This window comes from Monopterus albus, unplaced genomic scaffold (genome assembly GCF_001952655.1).
Source record: "Monopterus albus unplaced genomic scaffold, M_albus_1.0 scaffold99.1, whole genome shotgun sequence".
Lineage (NCBI taxonomy): Eukaryota > Metazoa > Chordata > Actinopteri > Synbranchiformes > Synbranchidae > Monopterus > Monopterus albus.
The window spans coordinates 11,453-29,669 of record NW_018127979.1 but is presented as its reverse complement, the minus strand read 5'-3'; the positions used below and the strand labels follow the sequence as shown (position 1 = coordinate 29,669).

Sequence of the window (18,217 nt, the reverse complement as noted above, 5' to 3'; positions counted from 1 at the left end):
TTTGGATGGTTTGTTAAGGCTTCAGGGGTCTGTGAGATGGGGTAAATAGTCTTTTAGAGGTCCTTTTATTGGTTCCTAAGGTGGTCTCAGAGGTTCATTTGGTTCTTGTGCTGTTTGAGTGGTCCTTCGCGGGGTTCTAGAGCTTTTAAATAGTGCTCTGCCCCAGTGTAAAGTTTAACATGGAGGACATACTCACAATATGAAAAGTGAAATCATGTCAGCTAGAGATGGTGTACTTTAGTTGGTCCTGATTTATTGTGATCACCTCTGCCTGTGCCAGCGTGAAAGCAGCACACCTGATCACAAACCACCGGTAAAACACTTTTGTGATGTTATGAACTACTGCTGACCAATCACAGCGGGTTTAACGGGTATCTTTTAGTTACTGAACCAACTGCAGTCTATGTAAACTAATCAGTGACTTTCACTAATTTCTTAAATGATCACACATAGATCGCCACAGGGTTACACAGCCCTTCCCCTTTTGAAAACACTATAGTATATACCATGAAGTAGAGATGCTGTACTCTTTTGTACTAACAGGATAATTAAACTGGCTTTGACTGCCAATACAAACTACTAAGTACTGCCACTAAAACTGTGACATAGTAGGCTGACAAATAACTTTGTTTGCAGGAATCCAGATGTATTTTTAAAGCATTACACCTTCACGGTAACTATATTATTGAGGGTAAAGCTTATATTTTTGTAGGCTGACCAAGCTGATATGTTGCACCATCTTTAAATATAGACATGAATCTGTATCTTAAATGACCTTTCAGCCAACAACAGCTGATCCAGACAGTGATGTGAGCTGTTGTGTGTCCAGCTACATGTTTGATTACAGCAACATGTTGTGTTAGGCTGTTCTGAATTTAATAATAAGTTGCTGTGATAAATGAAGACACTGACTCACAGCTCTGCTATATGAGGATAAACTTAGAGAGCAGCAGTATGACACACAACTAACCCACAGCTACAGCCCAATGTCTGTCTGAAAACGTACATATAGCTCGCTTGGCCTGGTTAACTTGCATATAAATTAAACCAATGCAATTCAGTTTCAATTAACTAAGCTTTACTGGCATGACCATTTACATATACAGTATTGCCAAAGCATTAGCATTCCAATTACAAATATATAAATACATTAGCAAGCATCATTATTAATAAAAAATACAAATTATTTATATAGGTAGTTAAGTAAAATATTATAGAAAAATGACTATATAAGATTTTGCAATGTACAGTAGGAAAAAAAAGAAGAAAAATTATATATAGAAATCCAGAAAGTGGAAAAGAAATCTCTGGTGTTTGTTTCAGGTCATTAATTACAGATGGAGTGTGTTTTTTTGTTGTGCTGTTTCTTGTTGTGTTGGTTGTCCCTTAGGTTGTGACATGTATAGACACATTTTGCAAACCTGAACCAAATCTCTCAATCTCTTTTAATCAGATCAACATTTAAACTGTCAGAATTCCTCATCTGCAAGGGTTATAATTCAGACAACATGGGTAACAACGGGTTATAGTGAAATCACACCAGAATAGAATGGGTTATAAGGATAAGGTCGACTTTGTTCCTGGAACTTACTCATTCAACACATAGCTTCCAGAGCACTGAACTGGACTTTGCATTAAGGTCATTATTTGGTGTCCATTGTTTTTCTTTCACATTACCATTTATCTTTTGTTTGTTGACAAAACATTTAATGCATTTCATTTAAAGATCACTTCTTATTTAGTTTTGTCATAGTTTTATTGATCACTGGACAGATGGACAAAATAAAAAGTTCCCACTCCTCCTCATAAGGGAAGATTATGTTGCTCTTGGTATAAAGCACCCGCACCATGTTGTTATTGAAAGTATTCTCTGCATGGATTCTACAAGCTGTGGGTATAAAAATACACAGACAGAAGAAACACTGCACACTTCTTCTTCATCGGATCTTCATTGGTGCACTGTGTATTTTCATGTAATACCTCCTCATACTGTATGTAACTGGTAACAAATAGTTTTATGTTTGGCCTCCTGCTTCAGATTCATCACTTTCTCTTAATCAACCTCTCTCACACACAATAATAAAATAATGTGTTGTCTTGTTGGCTTTAAAATGTGTACTGTACATAATAGTAAAGTATTTCCTGCAACACACATCTTTTCTTCAATGTTTAGCAGCAGTTTTAATTTGTAATAGTTGTGTATAGTGTGATGTGTTCAGTATGACCTTTGGTTCACCTTGGCTCCCTGAGTAAGTGCACTTTCTACCTCCTTAAATCAAGATGAAACAGTTAAGATGACTCTGTGTCAGCTGTACATGTGGACTCATTATGTGAACCTCTCATCCACCTTCTCTCGTTATTTTTCTCTGTGTTACCTCTCTCTCTGCTGGAGGCAGAGAGATCAGCTGTTCAAGTTTCCAGGTTGAAATGGCATAAATATCAGAGTGAGATGGATTTGTTTTTGCCAAAAAACTGTCTGTGTCAGTCAGCAATATATTTGCTGCTTATATTCCTCAAAGTCTGGAAAAGGGGTGAAAAAGGCTGTGTGTCAGAGCATCTGAAGAGTTGAGCAGTTGTTCTGGCTGAGGTTTAGCACCAAACCCAGGTGCTGCATCTTTCCAGGAATTTATGTTAAGTCGTTTTTGAAAGGACATTATCTACTTTTTAAAGAGATGACCTGCCACTACTACTGACACCCAGAACTAAAGAGCACTCAAATCAGTAAAAGTCATTGTTTGAAATTCTCATTCTCATTCTTTCTCTGTTTCCAGGAAGTGGGTGTAGCACAGCGGGCAGGTCACTGCAGAGCCTGATAGCCACCACTGGTCCCTCGGTGATAATGAAACCGTTCCTGTCATTCCCTGTTGAGACATCGTCGCCAGTTGGACTTTTCCCAAACTTCAGCACGGTGTGTGTGTGTGTGTGTGTGTGTGTGTGGGGGGGGGGGGAGTGTTGCAGCTGCAGCCAGTACAAACTGTCTGTGACAAACCAACCTGTCATTGTGCCAGCATCACTCAGTCATCACTGTTCAGTCCATCCTGAGCAGCCCGGTGACCTGTGACTTTTGTGTGTCTCCCACAGATGGACCCGGTACAGAAGGCCGTCATCAACCACACTTTTGGCGTTACCATGGTACCCAAGAAGAAACTGATCATCACCTGTAATGTCTGCCAATTGAGGTTCAACTCTGATGTAAGTGTGTGTGTTGTAGTGTTTGGTTCATATGTTTCAATGATCAACCTCCACACTTTGGTCTTGCTGTGACCAAAATGTATGAAGCTTTTCTGAAATTCTCTTGTTTGCTGTCTTTCATGAGAAGATGGTTATCAGTTTCATCTTTGTGTGGGTAGTCTTGTACAGACAAGGATGGATTACTATACAGGCCCCTGGACTTCATCTGAAAAAAATCACAGAAAGAAACACAAAACTCCAACGAAGAGAGAAAATTACCACAAAAAAGACACAGCAACTACAAAGAGTTTTAAAACAACCAGACTGAAACTCATCATGACTACAAAGAGGGAAAAATTACCACATAGAAACACACACACACAAAACCCAAAAGACAAAAATGACATCTATTTCAGTCTGGGCAAGGGGTGCCTTTTCCCAGCAGAACAGCAGTCCAAACCAGAGGTGGGACACAGCGTTCTGCATCAACTGTGACGCAGCCAAAACAACAATGGTGGGAGAGATAAGTGCAGATGTAGCTTTGTTGGAGTGTCAAGCATTTATTTCACTTCACACAAAATTGGTTAGCGTGTTTCTTGCTATGTGTATGAATGTCATGAGTAATAATTGTTTGTGACATCAGAAATGCTTTGACTTATAATTTAGAGAGATGCCAAGAACAGTTTGAAGCAGAGTGGTGTGCAGACTTGAGACACCAGTAATAGTTTTGCACACATACACCAATCAGCCATAACATTATGACCACTGACAGGTGAAGTTACAGTGGCACCTGTCAATGTTTGGGGTATATTAGGCAGCAAGTGAACATTTAGTCCTTAAAGTTGATGTGTTGGAAGCAGGAAAAATTGGCAAGTGTAAGGATCTGAGTGACTTTGACGAGGGCCAAACTGTGATGTCTAGATGACAAAGCATCTCCCACCCTGCAGGTCTTGGTGGGTGTTCTTGGTCTGCAGTGGTTGGTACCTACCAACAGTGTCTAAGGAAGGACAAATGGTGAACTGGTGACAGGGTCATGGACACTCACGGCTCACTGATGATGAGGTTGACCTACTGTAGATTAAACTTTTAACTTCCGTTTGTACTTTTCAAAAGATTCAAATTTATTTGACTGTTAAAATGGTTGAAAATGAGAAATACTGTACATTGGTCTGTATGAAGAGAACGAGTCAGGGGCTGTAGTGGTGATATCACACCTAGAGTGGTGAGGCTGTTGAATGTGTCTAAAAAATTCCCTCTAACTCATCCTCATGACCAGTTTTCACTCCTTTGTCACAAGTTTGTCACTTAATTGTAGACACATCTGTGTCTAGACCGAATTCTGAAATCAAAGTCAGAATTCTAGAATGTCAACATTCTAGGATGTTGACATTCTAGGAAGTCGACATTCTAGAATTCTGACTTTGATCTCAGAATTTCAAAGTCAGAACTCTGACTTTAAACTCAGAAGTCTGGATACCTGTAAGGATCCAAGTTCAGTGAGTGAGAGAGTGGCTTTGAGTCATGCTGGAGAGGAACTATGTGCTGCCCAAAAATGGGATTTAAGTGAGTTTTTGAGTGGTCGAGGAGTCCTAGAGGAAGCTATTTCATTAATGGACGAGGAAAAGGTGAGTGAAAAAGACATGTTCGTTTTTCACTGAATTGCAGACACATCTGTGCTCTTTCTGGCAGTATAACTGTGGAAGCAAATGGATTCACAGAAGATGCACAGTGAGCTGCAGAGTGACATGAGTGCCAACCAACTGCCACATTGACTCCTATGTAAACAGTATTAGGCAGGTGGTCATAATGTTATGGCTGATTGGTGTATAACATCATCTAATCACAGCACTTGGTTCTGGACATGCTGGTTCAACCTTTTTTACACAGAGTGCATCTCCCCTTGGTTTCCTCTCTGGTAGTACCTCCCAAGGCAGACCAGAGGTGGAAGGAAAATGACCCGCTATTCCAGCTTTGCGCCTTACACACAAAAAATGAGACAGAATTAAAGGTGCCCCAATCCTGCCTTGAAAAGGGAGTGTGTAAGGGGCTATAATCTGTCCATAGCACATAGTTAATCTCAGAGTCTGGAAGTGCTCATTTAGCTTCATACAAAGTGAAAAATGCACCTTTGAGCAACTCCAGTGCTTTGATTTTTAACAACTTTAAACTACTTTATCTCTGGCTGTACAGAGATGGCATTGATATACATCTTTTCTTCTGAGGAACTAGGAAAGATAGACAAGTGAATTTTACAAAAGATTGGATTGCTCCTTTAACATACATCTTGGTTGCTTGTTTGCTAATGAGCCACTATCTTTGCAAGATAATGTTAGCTTGCAAATGAAAGTTCATTAGCTACTACAACTTTAACTTTGGGAAATTAACTAAAATTGTTTTGAATGTCAGAATATAATTTAACATACAGTGAGGCTCTAAACGTAACATTTAGTGTGCTAGCTAAAACTAACATAGCTTGGTGTAATTGCTGATTATTGCTGTTGTCATCATTACGTTTTTAAAACTAAAAATGATCAAAATTTGCTGTGTTGTCTCAGCAGTTTTGCTTTTGCAGGAGGTTAGCAGTTTTCCATAGTTTTGCATAGCTGGGCTAAATACACACCTACCTCACAGACCTGAAACTAATTGAAGTTGATGTTGGACTGTTCCATTAAGTTTTTAAGAGACTTGTTTCGTTTTGTGTAGGTGTCTGTCAGGTGTTATACAAAACAGCAGGTGTGTGTAATCAGGTGTATCATCTACCACTCCCTGCCATACCATACATACACCCTCATTCACTTAATGCTCAGTGCTAACGAGCTGCCTTGTTAGTGACGTGCCAATCAATCATGACTAATTTATGAGCTGGTAAAATTATTTATGAGTGACCATCAAAATAGGAATCACTGATGAGGAAAGGAGACATGAAACAAGGAGATGAGAGAAATAAGAGAGGAGAGTATTATATCTAATAAGCTGAGTAATGGATGAAGCATGAAGATTCCACACACTCACATGAGGACAATGTTAATCTGGAGGTTTGTTACAATGTATTAACAAATTGTGGTTAATCTAGGCTTGTTACACTGTGTGGTGACACATAGCACGAACAGTTTTTAGTGTAGAGATCATCTCTTCACTTGAACTGTTCATACAGCGCATCACTATTCAGGCTTTTATGTCCATCTGTGTCCTTAAACTGTGGTTCTCAAATGCCCTCATACACGCAGACATGACTGTGTAGAAAAACCTCATTAATGCAGGTGTAAATTTGCAGTGATTATTATAATCAAAATGCAGTTCACAAGTCCAATCCAGGCAACTTCAGGAGGTGATGAGAGTAATTTTCTGCAAAGGATGAATCTTGAAAACCTTTGTATTGTATCTTGTAGTTTTTGACTGTATTACCCAGCTGCAACTCAGAGCATATTTGATTAGCCTTCTGGTCAAGTCACATACAGTGGTGTGAAAAAGTGTTTGCCCCCTTACTGATTTCTTATCTTTTTGCATGTTTGTCACACTGTAATGTTTCAGATCGTCAAACAAATTTATATATTAGTCAAAGATAACACAAGTAAACACATCATGCAGTTTTTAAATGAAGGTTTTTATTATTAAGGGAAAACAAAATCCAAAACTATAGAGCCCTGTGTGAACAAGTGTTTGCCCCCCTGTCAAAACACTGGTTTATCGCACCTGAGTTCAATTTCTCTTGCCACACCTGTTCGCAATCAAGAAATCACTTAAATAGGACCTGCCTGACAAAGTGAAGTAGACCAAAAGATCCTCAAAAGCTAGACATCATGCCGAGATCCAAAGAAATTCAAAAACAAATGAGAAAGAGAATAATGGAGCTCTATCAGTCCGGAAAAGGTTATAAAGCCATTTCTAAAGCTTGGGGACTGCAGCGAACCACAGTGAGAGCCATTATCCACAAATGGCGAAAACATGGAACAGTGGAGAACCTTCCCAGGAGTGGCCAGCCGACCAAAATTACCCCAAGAGCGCAGCGACAACTCATCCAAGAGGTCACAAAAGACCCCACAACAACATCCAAAGAACTGCAGGCCTCACTTGCCTCAGTTAAGCTGAGTGTTCATGACTCCACCATAAGAAAGAGACTGGGCAAAAATGGTTTGCATGGCAGAGTTCCAAGACGAAAACCACTGCTGAGCAAAAAGAACATAAAGGCTCGTCTCAGTTTTGCCAGAAAACATCTTGATGATCCCCAAGACTTTTGGGATAATACTCTGTGGACAGACGAGACAAAAGTTGAACTTTTTGGAAGGTGTGTGTCCCATTATGTGTGGCGTAAAAGTAACACCGCATTTCAGAAAAAGAACATCATACCAACAGTAAAATATGGTGGTGGTAGTGGGATGGTCTGGGGCTGTTTTGCTGCTTCAGGCCCTGGAAGACTTGCTGTGATAAATGGAACCATGAATTCTGCTGTGTACCAAAATATCCTGAAGGAGAATGTCCGGCCATCCGTTTGTGACCTCAAGCTGAAGCGAACTTGGGTTCTGCAGCAGGACAATGATCCAAAGCACACCAGCAAGTCCACTTCTGAATGGCTGAAGAAAAACAAAATGAAGACTTTGGAGTGGCCTAGTCAAAGTCCTGACCTGAATCCAATTGAGATGCTGTGGCATGACCTTAAAAAGGCAGTTCATGCCCGAAAACCCTCCAATGTGGCTGACTTACAACAATTCTGCAAAGATGAAGAGAAATTGAACTCAGGTGCGATAAACCAGTGTTTTGACAGGGGGGCAAACACTTGTTCACACAGGGATCTATAGTTTTGGATTTTGTTTTCCCTTAATAATAAAAACCTTCATTTAAAAACTGCATGATGTGTTTACTTGTGTTATCTTTGACTAATATATAAATTTGTTTGACGATCTGAAACATTACAGTGTGACAAACATGCAAAAAGATAAGAAATCAGTAAGGGGGCAAACACTTTTTCACACCACTGTATCTTATATTAATGTGTCAGGCCAAGTTTGGTTCAGAAGTGATGTAAAGGTAATTGCAGGTCAGTGAAAAGTTCCAAGCTGAGCTTTGCAGGTGCACAGGGAACCTGCAAAATTGGAAAGTTCAGGAGTCTTGGAAATATTTAACTACTTTGCAAATGTGTCAAAATGTTTTAATTTCAAATTGTTTGACTGCGTACAGACATAGATAAGTACACCTTTTTTATTCCTTCTTTTTGTAGCACCAAACATGACACAGAAAGCCCAGTTGTTATAGAGTATTTCATAGACTGCTCATACACAGGATTTAACAAGTCAGGAAAGTTTTCACTGTGGCAGCTGTGCTATGTTTTGTTTCAGTGATTGCGAGGTAAGCAGTAGGAGGCTCAAGGCTACCTTAGCTTCTACAAGCATAATGAACACAACTCACCTGATTCACAGATTGAACTCCTGGCAGTCAAGTTGCATTGTGGGTGATGTAGGCAACAGGTTTTTACAAGGACAAGAAATATGTGGTTTAAAAAAAGATTGCTTTGATTTTATTTATTTGCTGTAGCAGTGTATAAGTTCTCTTTTAACAATATGAGGTACTAACCACTGCTGTCATGGACTATGCTTCCTGATTTGTGTTCTGTTTTCCCCATCTCTTCCTATCGTAATCAGCCATTATTCCATTCACCTGCTGCTCATTATCTCCCGGCCCTGCCACATATAAACACACCCTCATTTCCACCTATTCTTTGCTGGATCGTTCACCACTACATGCCCTAAGCTTTGTTCCTATCTTCTTGTTTTGATGTTGCTACTCTACGTATTCTGTTTCTGCTACTCCACACTCATGTCATGTCCGTAAGGAAGCATACCCCAGCTCTGCATCTTTTAAGTTCACCTCCTGTACTTTTATCCTTTTTTGGTTAGATTACTAGATGAAATGCTCTCCACCCAGTGAGTACAGCCAGCACTCTTTTCCCTCCTTAACGCTTCTGTCTGTTTTGTTGGTGGGTGCATTAAGCTACATACCGCGCACACTTGGCATCTTCACTGGCAATGTCAATAAGCAGTCTGCCCCTGCAGTACGGTAGTCTCTGTTTTCCTGCTTTCAACCCGTCTGGCTATCATCACGACTCTGCAGTGTTCCTCCCGGCTTCTCCAGCAGCAGTCCCCCTGCCAGAACCTTTTGGTGTTTGTCTTCCTTGTCTGCTTGTTTCCTGCCATCCACCTGCCTACTCACCTCCACGTCCTGGTCCTCCTGGTTCATGACCGACCTGTCCCCAGTTCCCCACTGCTCATCCTGCCAGCCCAGAAACAGCTCAGCCTCTCGCTGCCCACCATAAACATTGTTCTTTAATAAATTCTTTCCTGGTTTCAAACCCTGTAAGGTCTGCTTATTTTGGGTCCAAATCACACACTGCCTGACATCAGGAACATATTGCCAGTGATGGAAACCCTGAATGGAGGATTGCATTGCAGTCTCAGGAACTATCGGAACAGTGGTTTGACAAGATGTAACATCAGGATTTTAGGTTTCTACATCCAGAAGACGGGGGGGAAAGCCCAAATAGGAAAATAAAAATTCTCTTTGTGTCTCCTACACAGTCTCAGGCTGAGGCTCATTACAGAGGCAGTCGTCATGCCAAGAAACTCAAGACTCAGGAGAACAAAGCCAAGGCCAAGCCGGCAATCACTGGAGAGATCAATGGGAGCAGTTCTAGTCCGGCTGGCCCCACCCCTCATGTCTCAGCTAACGGCAACACCAATCAGCACAGTTGAGTTATATACCAATAACATTAATCTACTAATACTGATGATGTTGTTATTGTGGGTGAGTTTGGTTGTAATATCACAGGGTGTGTTTCATTTCTTCTTCCTTTTTTCTTCTCTTCTTCTTTCACCTACTCATCCTCCTTCCAGAACTCTTATCCAGTTCCACTGACTCCTCTTCACTTAAACTCCTCCCCTCCTTCTGCCCTCTCTCCTCCTCCTCCCCCTCCTCTAGCAGAACAGGCAGTGAGCCTCCTCCCTCCAGTCCTCCCACAGCTCTCCCCGCCCCAGGCCTCTCTTTTTCTTCTTCTTCTTCCTCTTCTTCTTCCAAAGCCTCTCCTCCTCCTCCTCCTCCTCCAACTCCTATCACCTCCTCTTTATCCCCTGCTCCTCCTCCTTCCCAGGCCTCCTCCGAGGATGCTCCTCTGTCAGTGGAGTCAGAGGAGGAGAAGGCAAAGAAGCTGTTGTACTGCTCTTTGTGTAAAGTTGCTGTCAACTCTCTTTCTCAGCTGGAGGCTCATAATGCAGGTGAGGAGGAACAGGATAATGTATGGAAAGCCACCTGAGTCATATTTTGATATGCTCAATGAGGCTTTTTAGTCTGCAGGATGATTTTCATAGGAATGAGGTGGCTGCCTGTAAATCAATCTAAAAACTGATGAATGCTTTGGAAAAACGAGTGATGAGCTATATAGGATTTGTTACTAGGATAAAATATAAAACAACACTAAAAATATGTCTCTGTGGCTACAGCATTATCCAATACTCACACTGACAGAAGTTTATCATTATCTTGTATCTTATTTCACAGAAGACGATTTCTGTGTATCTCTTTCGTCAGGTTCAAAACACAAGATGATGTTGGAGGCTAGGAGCGGTGCTGGGCCAATCAAGGCCTACCCTCGACCTGGAGCCAAGCTAAAGAACAGCAGCAGCTCCAGACTAAAGGGCTCCGGTCTGCAGAACAAAACTTTCCACTGCCAGATCTGTGACGTCCACGTCAACTCTGAGATCCAACTCAAACAGGTAGAAACACAGAGTATGATAACTTCATGTTAACATTATACAAACTCAATCTGTTTTATTTCTGGAGCTAGTTACCAGGTCTTCATAAGTTCAGATATAGTCTAGGTATATACTTTAAGCTAGTTAACTTTTAGTTTAGTTAAGTTTATATAGTATATATATGTTATTTCATCATCAAAACAATTTGCACCACAAACACTAGTAGAGATTAGTTTAAAAAAATATATTTACACCCAGTAACTGCCTGGTCTTGATGTCGCATAGTTAAGTGAACAAGCAAAAAGCTAATGTTAGCATGCTAATATGTAGCCTGTTAGTGTAAAGACTAAATCCTATAATAATATTTGTTGACAAATTGTCCTAACCCTTGATCCAATGCTGTTTGATATAAACTGGGAATATTTTATATTACATTTCACAAAAAATGGAAGTTATGCTAAAGCTTGTGAAGCTACAGTACAGGGACTTCCTGTTTACAGAGCTGAGTGCTTTTGATTGGACAGCACTACAGATGTTTTTAGCAACCACATCTTACATTACAGCCATAGACGATACAGCTTGTCAGGTATTATCCCACACATGTACAGTGACATTAAACCACTTCATCATCTGTTAAGGAAATCCAAGCACTGTTGACCTGTTGACTATATACTAAAACTATGCAAATATAACACTGCATACTATAATATTTGTATCTCTTTGAGATTGAGGCTCTTCATTTTATTCAGCTGTTCAGCTCTGTCAATGAGTTGTCGTCCACCCCGCCCCACCCCCGCCATGTTTAAATTTTTTTTTTTTTTATTTACAGTACAGGCAGACCTTAGTTTTATTGTCATTGTTTATTATTGTTGTTGTTGCAGCACATCTCCAGCAGGAGGCACAAGGACAGAATGGCAGGAAAACCCAGCAAACCCAAATACAGCCCTTACAACAAACAACAGCGCAGCTCACTCACTGTAAGTGTCTCTCTCCCACTATCTCTCACATTCAAATTCAAATTAATTTTATTGGGATAACCATAATTTTGTTCAGTGTAGCACATGAGCAGATTTGAAACACTATTAGTAAATCAATGAATACATCAGACAAATGTTTCTGTAAATTAATAATAGGGAACTCCTCTGTCTTCCACTTGTTTCCTGTTCTTGTTTTCTCTCCTTGTATTGTCCTCTCTTTATTTTTCTTTTGTCCTGTTTCCCCTTCCTTGTATCCTCTTCTTTCCTTTCCTTGTCTTGTCTCATGGTCTCCTCACCTGGTTTCCTTGTTCTCTGATTTTACTCATTCTTGTTTCTTACTTCCTCTCCTCACATTATTCTCATCCCTTTTCTCATCTCCCTATCTTGTCTTCTGTCTTGCCTGTTTTTACTTTTTGTTTCTTACATCCTCTCCTTTCCTCTCATTGTTCCCTTCTCTTTTATCCTGTCCTTTTCTTGTCTCCCTGTCTCCTCTCCTTGTTCCCTGTCTTCATTCCTTTCCTCTCCTTGTCTCTTTTGCTTGTTTGCTATCTTCTTCTCTCCTTGTTTTCTTTATTTTTACATTCTCCTTGTCTCCTGTCCATTTCCTCCCCTTTTCACTACCTGTTTTGTTTCCTCTCCTTGCCTCTGCTCCTTGTCTCCTCTCCTCCTCAGAAGGAGCTAGTGAAGCCCTCCCTCTCTACCCCCTTCCTCCCCACTCCCTTCACTCCTCCCTCTTCCTCCCTCACCTCCTCTATCTCGCTCCCTCCCTCTTCTCTCTCCTCCTCTCCCTTCCTCAGTCCCACCTCCTCACCCCTCACCCCTGCCATCTCCCTCCATCCTCGCTCTCCAGCCTCCACATCCCTCTTCACTGCTTCTTTCTTGCGTCCGGCACCTGGACCAATCAGAGCAAGCCAAGGATCAATTCTCTTCACCCCCTACTGATGGCAGCAGTAGTGGTGGGGAGTTGAACTGGTGACCTTTAACCTCTGACCTCCTCTTTGTTGGAGCTACGGGGGACAGAAAGTCCAGAAGAGACATCAGCTCTGCCATCATGGCTGCAGCTGCAGCCTTCTCACCTGACTGAAACTTTGAAGAGAGACACTAAAGAGCAGAACTTCCTCCTTTTCCTCCCCTCTGGAGGAGAAATGAACATGTTGCTTTAAATGAACCACAGACCTGAACCCAACCAGAACCAGAGGCTGAAAGATTCTCATATATACCAGACTATGAAGATTTTTTATGAAGACATGTAAAAATCCTGAAAAAATTACAGAATGTCTAAAATTTTCTACAAATGGATCAGTGTGTGTTATCTTAAGTTGTCATGGTGATGCTCCAGAATCACCCAATAGAAAATTTCCGCGTTAAGGAAAATGAAGTGAATAAGGATATTTACATTTTTCTTTATGTGACCTTTTACCAGAAAGATCCCTGAAGTACTGTGTCATTTATGACAAATGACTGTTGGTGGCACCTGAATCTGCTGAAAAAGCTGGATTTTTGGTTTGATGAAAGGACAAGAACCAGAACCAGGTTTGAAGAGGAACTAGAATCAAGAAGCAGAATCTAAACAATGTCAACAATAACTGAACCTGCTACTGTTTCACTTGTGGTGAAGATACACTGGTGTAACTAATTAAATTTTCAGGCTAAAAATGCAGCTGGTGTTGACACCAGACATGAAGTTAGACAAGAATGTCTACACCTGGGACCCAGAACCCAGATCAGTTTGGACGGGGTTGATTCCCTGCAAATAAATTTCCTCTGAATACAGAAGCTTCTCCTCCTCCTAGCAGAGAAATCAATCAGCACAAACAAAATGGCAAAAAACTCAAGACGTCAGCCGTCACGAACAATACTACTGCAGTTGTCTTCCCATCATATTGACACTGGACCTGTGCCACAGCTGTCCTCCCTCAGACCCTCAGGCTCCTGCTTCCATGGTTGACTCTTTCCTGACATGCAGTATCTCAAGCACACACACTGAAGAGAACTTCAATGATAAGGCTGGTGGGTTTTTTCTAATTGACAACAAATCCCAAAAAGGCACCCTACCCATCTATAAAATGGTTTGCCTACCATGAAAAATCTCTGAAGGCTCTTTTAAACTTTAAAGAAATATATAATTTAGTGTTTCAAATAATATTTTTGTTAATGTCATCTCTCTACATTCTAGTCTCCGTGTTTTTATACCCTTCCAGCCAAGTATGTAATTCTGGTGGGCACTAAAATATTTAATTGTGATTTATTATATTTTGCCTAAACATGTTTTAATATATTTAGATTAACAAAATACCAAAGGAGCTTAAAAATACTAAAATGTTTAATCATCTAAAATTCCAAAAATAGTACATCACCTCTGTGTCTTCAGTGCTAAGTGGGAATACACCATATTTACCCTTTAATGCAAACATGTTTTAACTGTAACACAATAGGCCCAACACAATGATAGGAGTCTAAACTAGCTACACATTTTCTTTTTATTTTATAGCTACATAAAATCCAGATTAAAATCACTTTTAATATATCTGCTTCTTAATCCCCAAATAATCCAATAAACCTTAACAAAGTTACATCAGGGTTTATTCAGGACAGTTTGTTGCTCGTCCTTGCCTCCTGCTGTATTTTTGGAACTGAAATATGAGTATTCAAACTCTTCTTTCTCTTTATATCTGATGTCCACACGTCTGCCTGCACCTGATGTTAGGACTCTGGACCGGGCTACTTCCTGGTTTTACAGTGAAAAAGTCCTGCCTGGTATGAACACTGAGTGCATGTTGGTTCTTTCATTTAACCTTCTTCCCGCTGTCACCAAATCTGATCAGAGCATTCTGGAGTTTAAATGTTTGAGCAGATGTTTTACTCTAAGTTTTTATCACAAAGGACATTTTAAAGACTCTTAGCACATCACTGAACCTGTTCACAACCTGCAACTGCAAATAAGCTCAATCAGTTTCTATGGTTGCTGATTTTTTTTTTCATATTTTTTATTTTACATAGTATGTTGTAAATATTTAATGAATTCTTTTACATGACTTTAAAACAACTGCATGTTTTAAAGTAACTCTTTAGAATTAGTCAAAAGACAAATATACTGTATATCGAGAACTACTGGCCAGATTTGGATAAAAACTTTTGATTTTAATATTTTCTTAAGGATAAACTTCATATTTTCAGACTCTAAGAGTAGTTAAATAAGTAGTTGTATGTTATGTGTGACACAATAATCTCAACTCAAAGGTCCACTTACTAGCTTTATTCTGAGCTTTCAGTTGCTTCTTAGAATCTTTTTGAGGGTATGAGCAGTTCAGTCATGTGATAACTGATGACTTTGGATGTGAATGTCATCTTTGCTTTTTCTACTACTGGCCACTGACTTGATGACCTTTGGCCTCCCACAAGTCATCGCTGTGACAGGTTCATATTGTATTTGTTGTTCATTCAGCTTTTATGGGACAAAATGGCAGCTTCTGCCTTGAGATGCCAGGATGTTAATCATAATATTCTATTACTGTGATTCTGTGACATGATGACTTGAGAGGAAAACAAAGGAAAAACAACAACAACAAAAATATATACAGTATATGCTGTATATTAATGTGAGGTATCTAAATTGTTTCCTATAATACTTGTATTAACATTAGGACAAAGTACAAATGCAGGTTTCAGTGAACATCAGCATTTTAACAGTGTGGTATTTTCATGAGTAGTGAATGAGTCTGTGCTGTCAGTGTAATTAATTATCTTTCACTGAGCCATTTTCATGTTGTTTTGTTTGGCCGATATAATGTCAAAGAATATGGTGCTGTGGAGAAGTGATTTGCAATGGTGTAGAGACCCTACACTTTACTTTTTATGTATAAATAGTCATACGTTTTCTTATTTAAAAATGTAGTTTTGTTCAAGGACGTGGACCCTTTTACCCCCTACAGAAAGTATGTTCAGGCTATTAGGGCATCCTGCTGAGAGGTTCCTGCTGGTCCCAGTTACACTGTGAGATTCTCACTAACAGATTTAGGCCATGTGGATGAGGCTTGAGTTCACTAAAGAAGGCTATGAGATGTGGTTGAAAGCCCAGAAAAGCACATACATGGACCTTTCAGATGAGCAGGTACTGTATAGAGACTGTTGGCCTGGCATTCTCAAAAAAAAACAGCTTTCCTTGGCACTTTTAGACTTCCATATAATAAAATTAAAATGATCAGGTTGGTCTTTGACAGTTTTGGAAGGATATCTTAGAACCAAGAGGAACCGTAGAAAACACTGTAGAAAACTAGACAAAGTAAAAGACGAGGTGTAAAATTTCCTTGTCCTCTGAAAGGACCATTTCTTGTGATCTCAGTCAATGTCAGCAGCTTAGTCCCTTATCTGCTCTGCCATCACTTAATGAAGGAAAATACAAGGAATTAAAGTGGTGATAGTATCTGATTGGTTGAGTTAGAAAAGCTGTGATTGGTCAGAGGGATGTGGCGGTTCATCAAATGTGTGCGTTATCATTGCATGATTAAAAAAAAAATCCAGGTTATGTTTAAGACTCAAAGTGTTGTGTTGAAATATTTATGTAAACATTTTTCAGGGCTTTCTTTTTTTTCAAGGCCTAGAAAACACACATTTCAATTTTTTTTTTTTTTACCAGGTATCTTATCACCACACTTTATGTATAGGTTCACATTTACTGACAGCCAGTACATGTAAGAGGAACAATTTCACCAACAAGTAGCTCTTGAAATGAGCACATAGGCACAGTATTTCAATAAACCTTTTTTTTAACTGAACTTATCATTTAATGGAAAAAAATACCTGTGGATAGGTAAATAAATGGATAGATAAATTTAACAGCTGCTTTTTTAAATGCAAAAAATATATATCTATTTAATTAGTACAGTACAAACATTTCACCTTAATTTACAGTTTATTTGTCTTATGAAATACATAAAAATATTACATTTACACATAAATACAAAATGTATTTACTTTCAAGCAATCTTCTTCTTCTTTCGGCTGTTCCCGTTAGTTAACTTCATGTCCTCTTTTAGCACATCCATATACTGTATCTCCTCTTTGGCCTTCCTCTTGACCTCTTGCCTGGCAGCTCCATCTCCAACATCCTTCTACCAATATAACCACTATCCCTCCTCTGCACATGTCCAAACCATCTCAATCTGGCCTCTCTGACCTTGTTCCCAAAACAGCCGACCTGAGCTGTCCCTCTGATGTGCTCATTCCTAATCCTGTCCATCCTGGTCACTCCTAAAGAGAACCTCAACATCCTCATCTCTGCTACCTCCATCTCTGCCTCTTGTCTTTTCCTCACTGCTACAGTCTCTAACCCATACAGCATAGCTGGTCTCACTGCTGTCTTGTCCACCTTTCCTTTGATTCTTGCTGCCACTCTTCTGTCACACAACAAGCAATAATGTGTAAAATAAATATTATTTGGTATTTACTGCAAAGTCTACAATGAAAATTTTGTGTTTTCTTCTTATTTTCTAAAAGTATGCCTGAAAAGACATATATTGGATATATTAATAACATAAGCAGAAATATTCAGTTAACCTCTCCATTGGCTGATTAAATAATCAAACAGTGGCTATTTTCTATGGTTTCAAGTGGTCAGTGTTTTCTTGTCTTGCTGCCTCCTCCTGATAACTTGAAGCATCCCAGTCTTCCAATAATGAGAAAACAGGTTTGAGGACATTATGTGAGTGTGTGTATGTGTTTATCAATACAGCGTTTGTTCTCGCGGTACGTAAGTCCACCTGTCTCATCAACATTTAACTGTAAAAAGAGGACAATGTCAGATTAACCACCAGTGAGATCACTGAAAACAAAGCTCTCAACTGAACTTCCTCCCCTGTCTATGATGTCACCATGATGCAATAATATACAGACCAGCTGCTGCTTTTCTACTCGCTCCACTTCCTTATCAGCAATACTGAAGCCTGAGAGTCTTGATACTGGAGCCGAGTTGCAATACTGGAATGAAGCAAACACTTTTTAAGATAAAGCGTTGTTTTTGGTTGACATAAACCTATTTCATTTCAAACTGTTGTAATGCTTTTGTTGAAAGTGAGGTTCTGATTCTGTGTATTTGTGTGTATTCTCTCCTCTACCATCTGATTTAATCACATTTTTTCCAAAATATAAGCTAATTTTCCATTAACTCACATTCACAATAATCAGTTAATCATTGAAGCATTTAAAGGAGTAGTTCACTCAAACAGTTGCACACAGGGCTTCTCTCTGAACCAGGCAAAGTTGTTTTTTTTTAACACATACTCTACGTTCAAGGTGACATAGTTTCGCTTAGTAAAGTTCATTAAGAAAGTT

At 39.7% G+C, this 18,217-nt stretch overlaps 1 protein-coding gene across 1 annotated transcript in view; it reads left to right on the top strand.

The window, feature by feature from the left end:
- znf385b (zinc finger protein 385B) overlaps positions 1–16,855 on the top strand; it is a 53,984-nt gene extending 37,129 nt beyond the window's left edge. Inside the window, exons 5-11 of the mRNA XM_020609318.1 lie at positions 2,772–2,908; positions 3,082–3,192; positions 9,741–9,909; positions 10,056–10,433; positions 10,747–10,931; positions 11,792–11,887; positions 12,560–16,855. Coding sequence (XP_020464974.1) covers positions 2,772–2,908; positions 3,082–3,192; positions 9,741–9,909; positions 10,056–10,433; positions 10,747–10,931; positions 11,792–11,887; positions 12,560–12,829 — 1,346 coding nt within the window. The 3' untranslated portion in view covers positions 12,830–16,855. The remainder of the gene's footprint in view (positions 1–2,771; positions 2,909–3,081; positions 3,193–9,740; positions 9,910–10,055; positions 10,434–10,746; positions 10,932–11,791; positions 11,888–12,559) is intronic.
- The last annotated feature ends 1,362 nt before the right edge of the window (positions 16,856–18,217 follow it).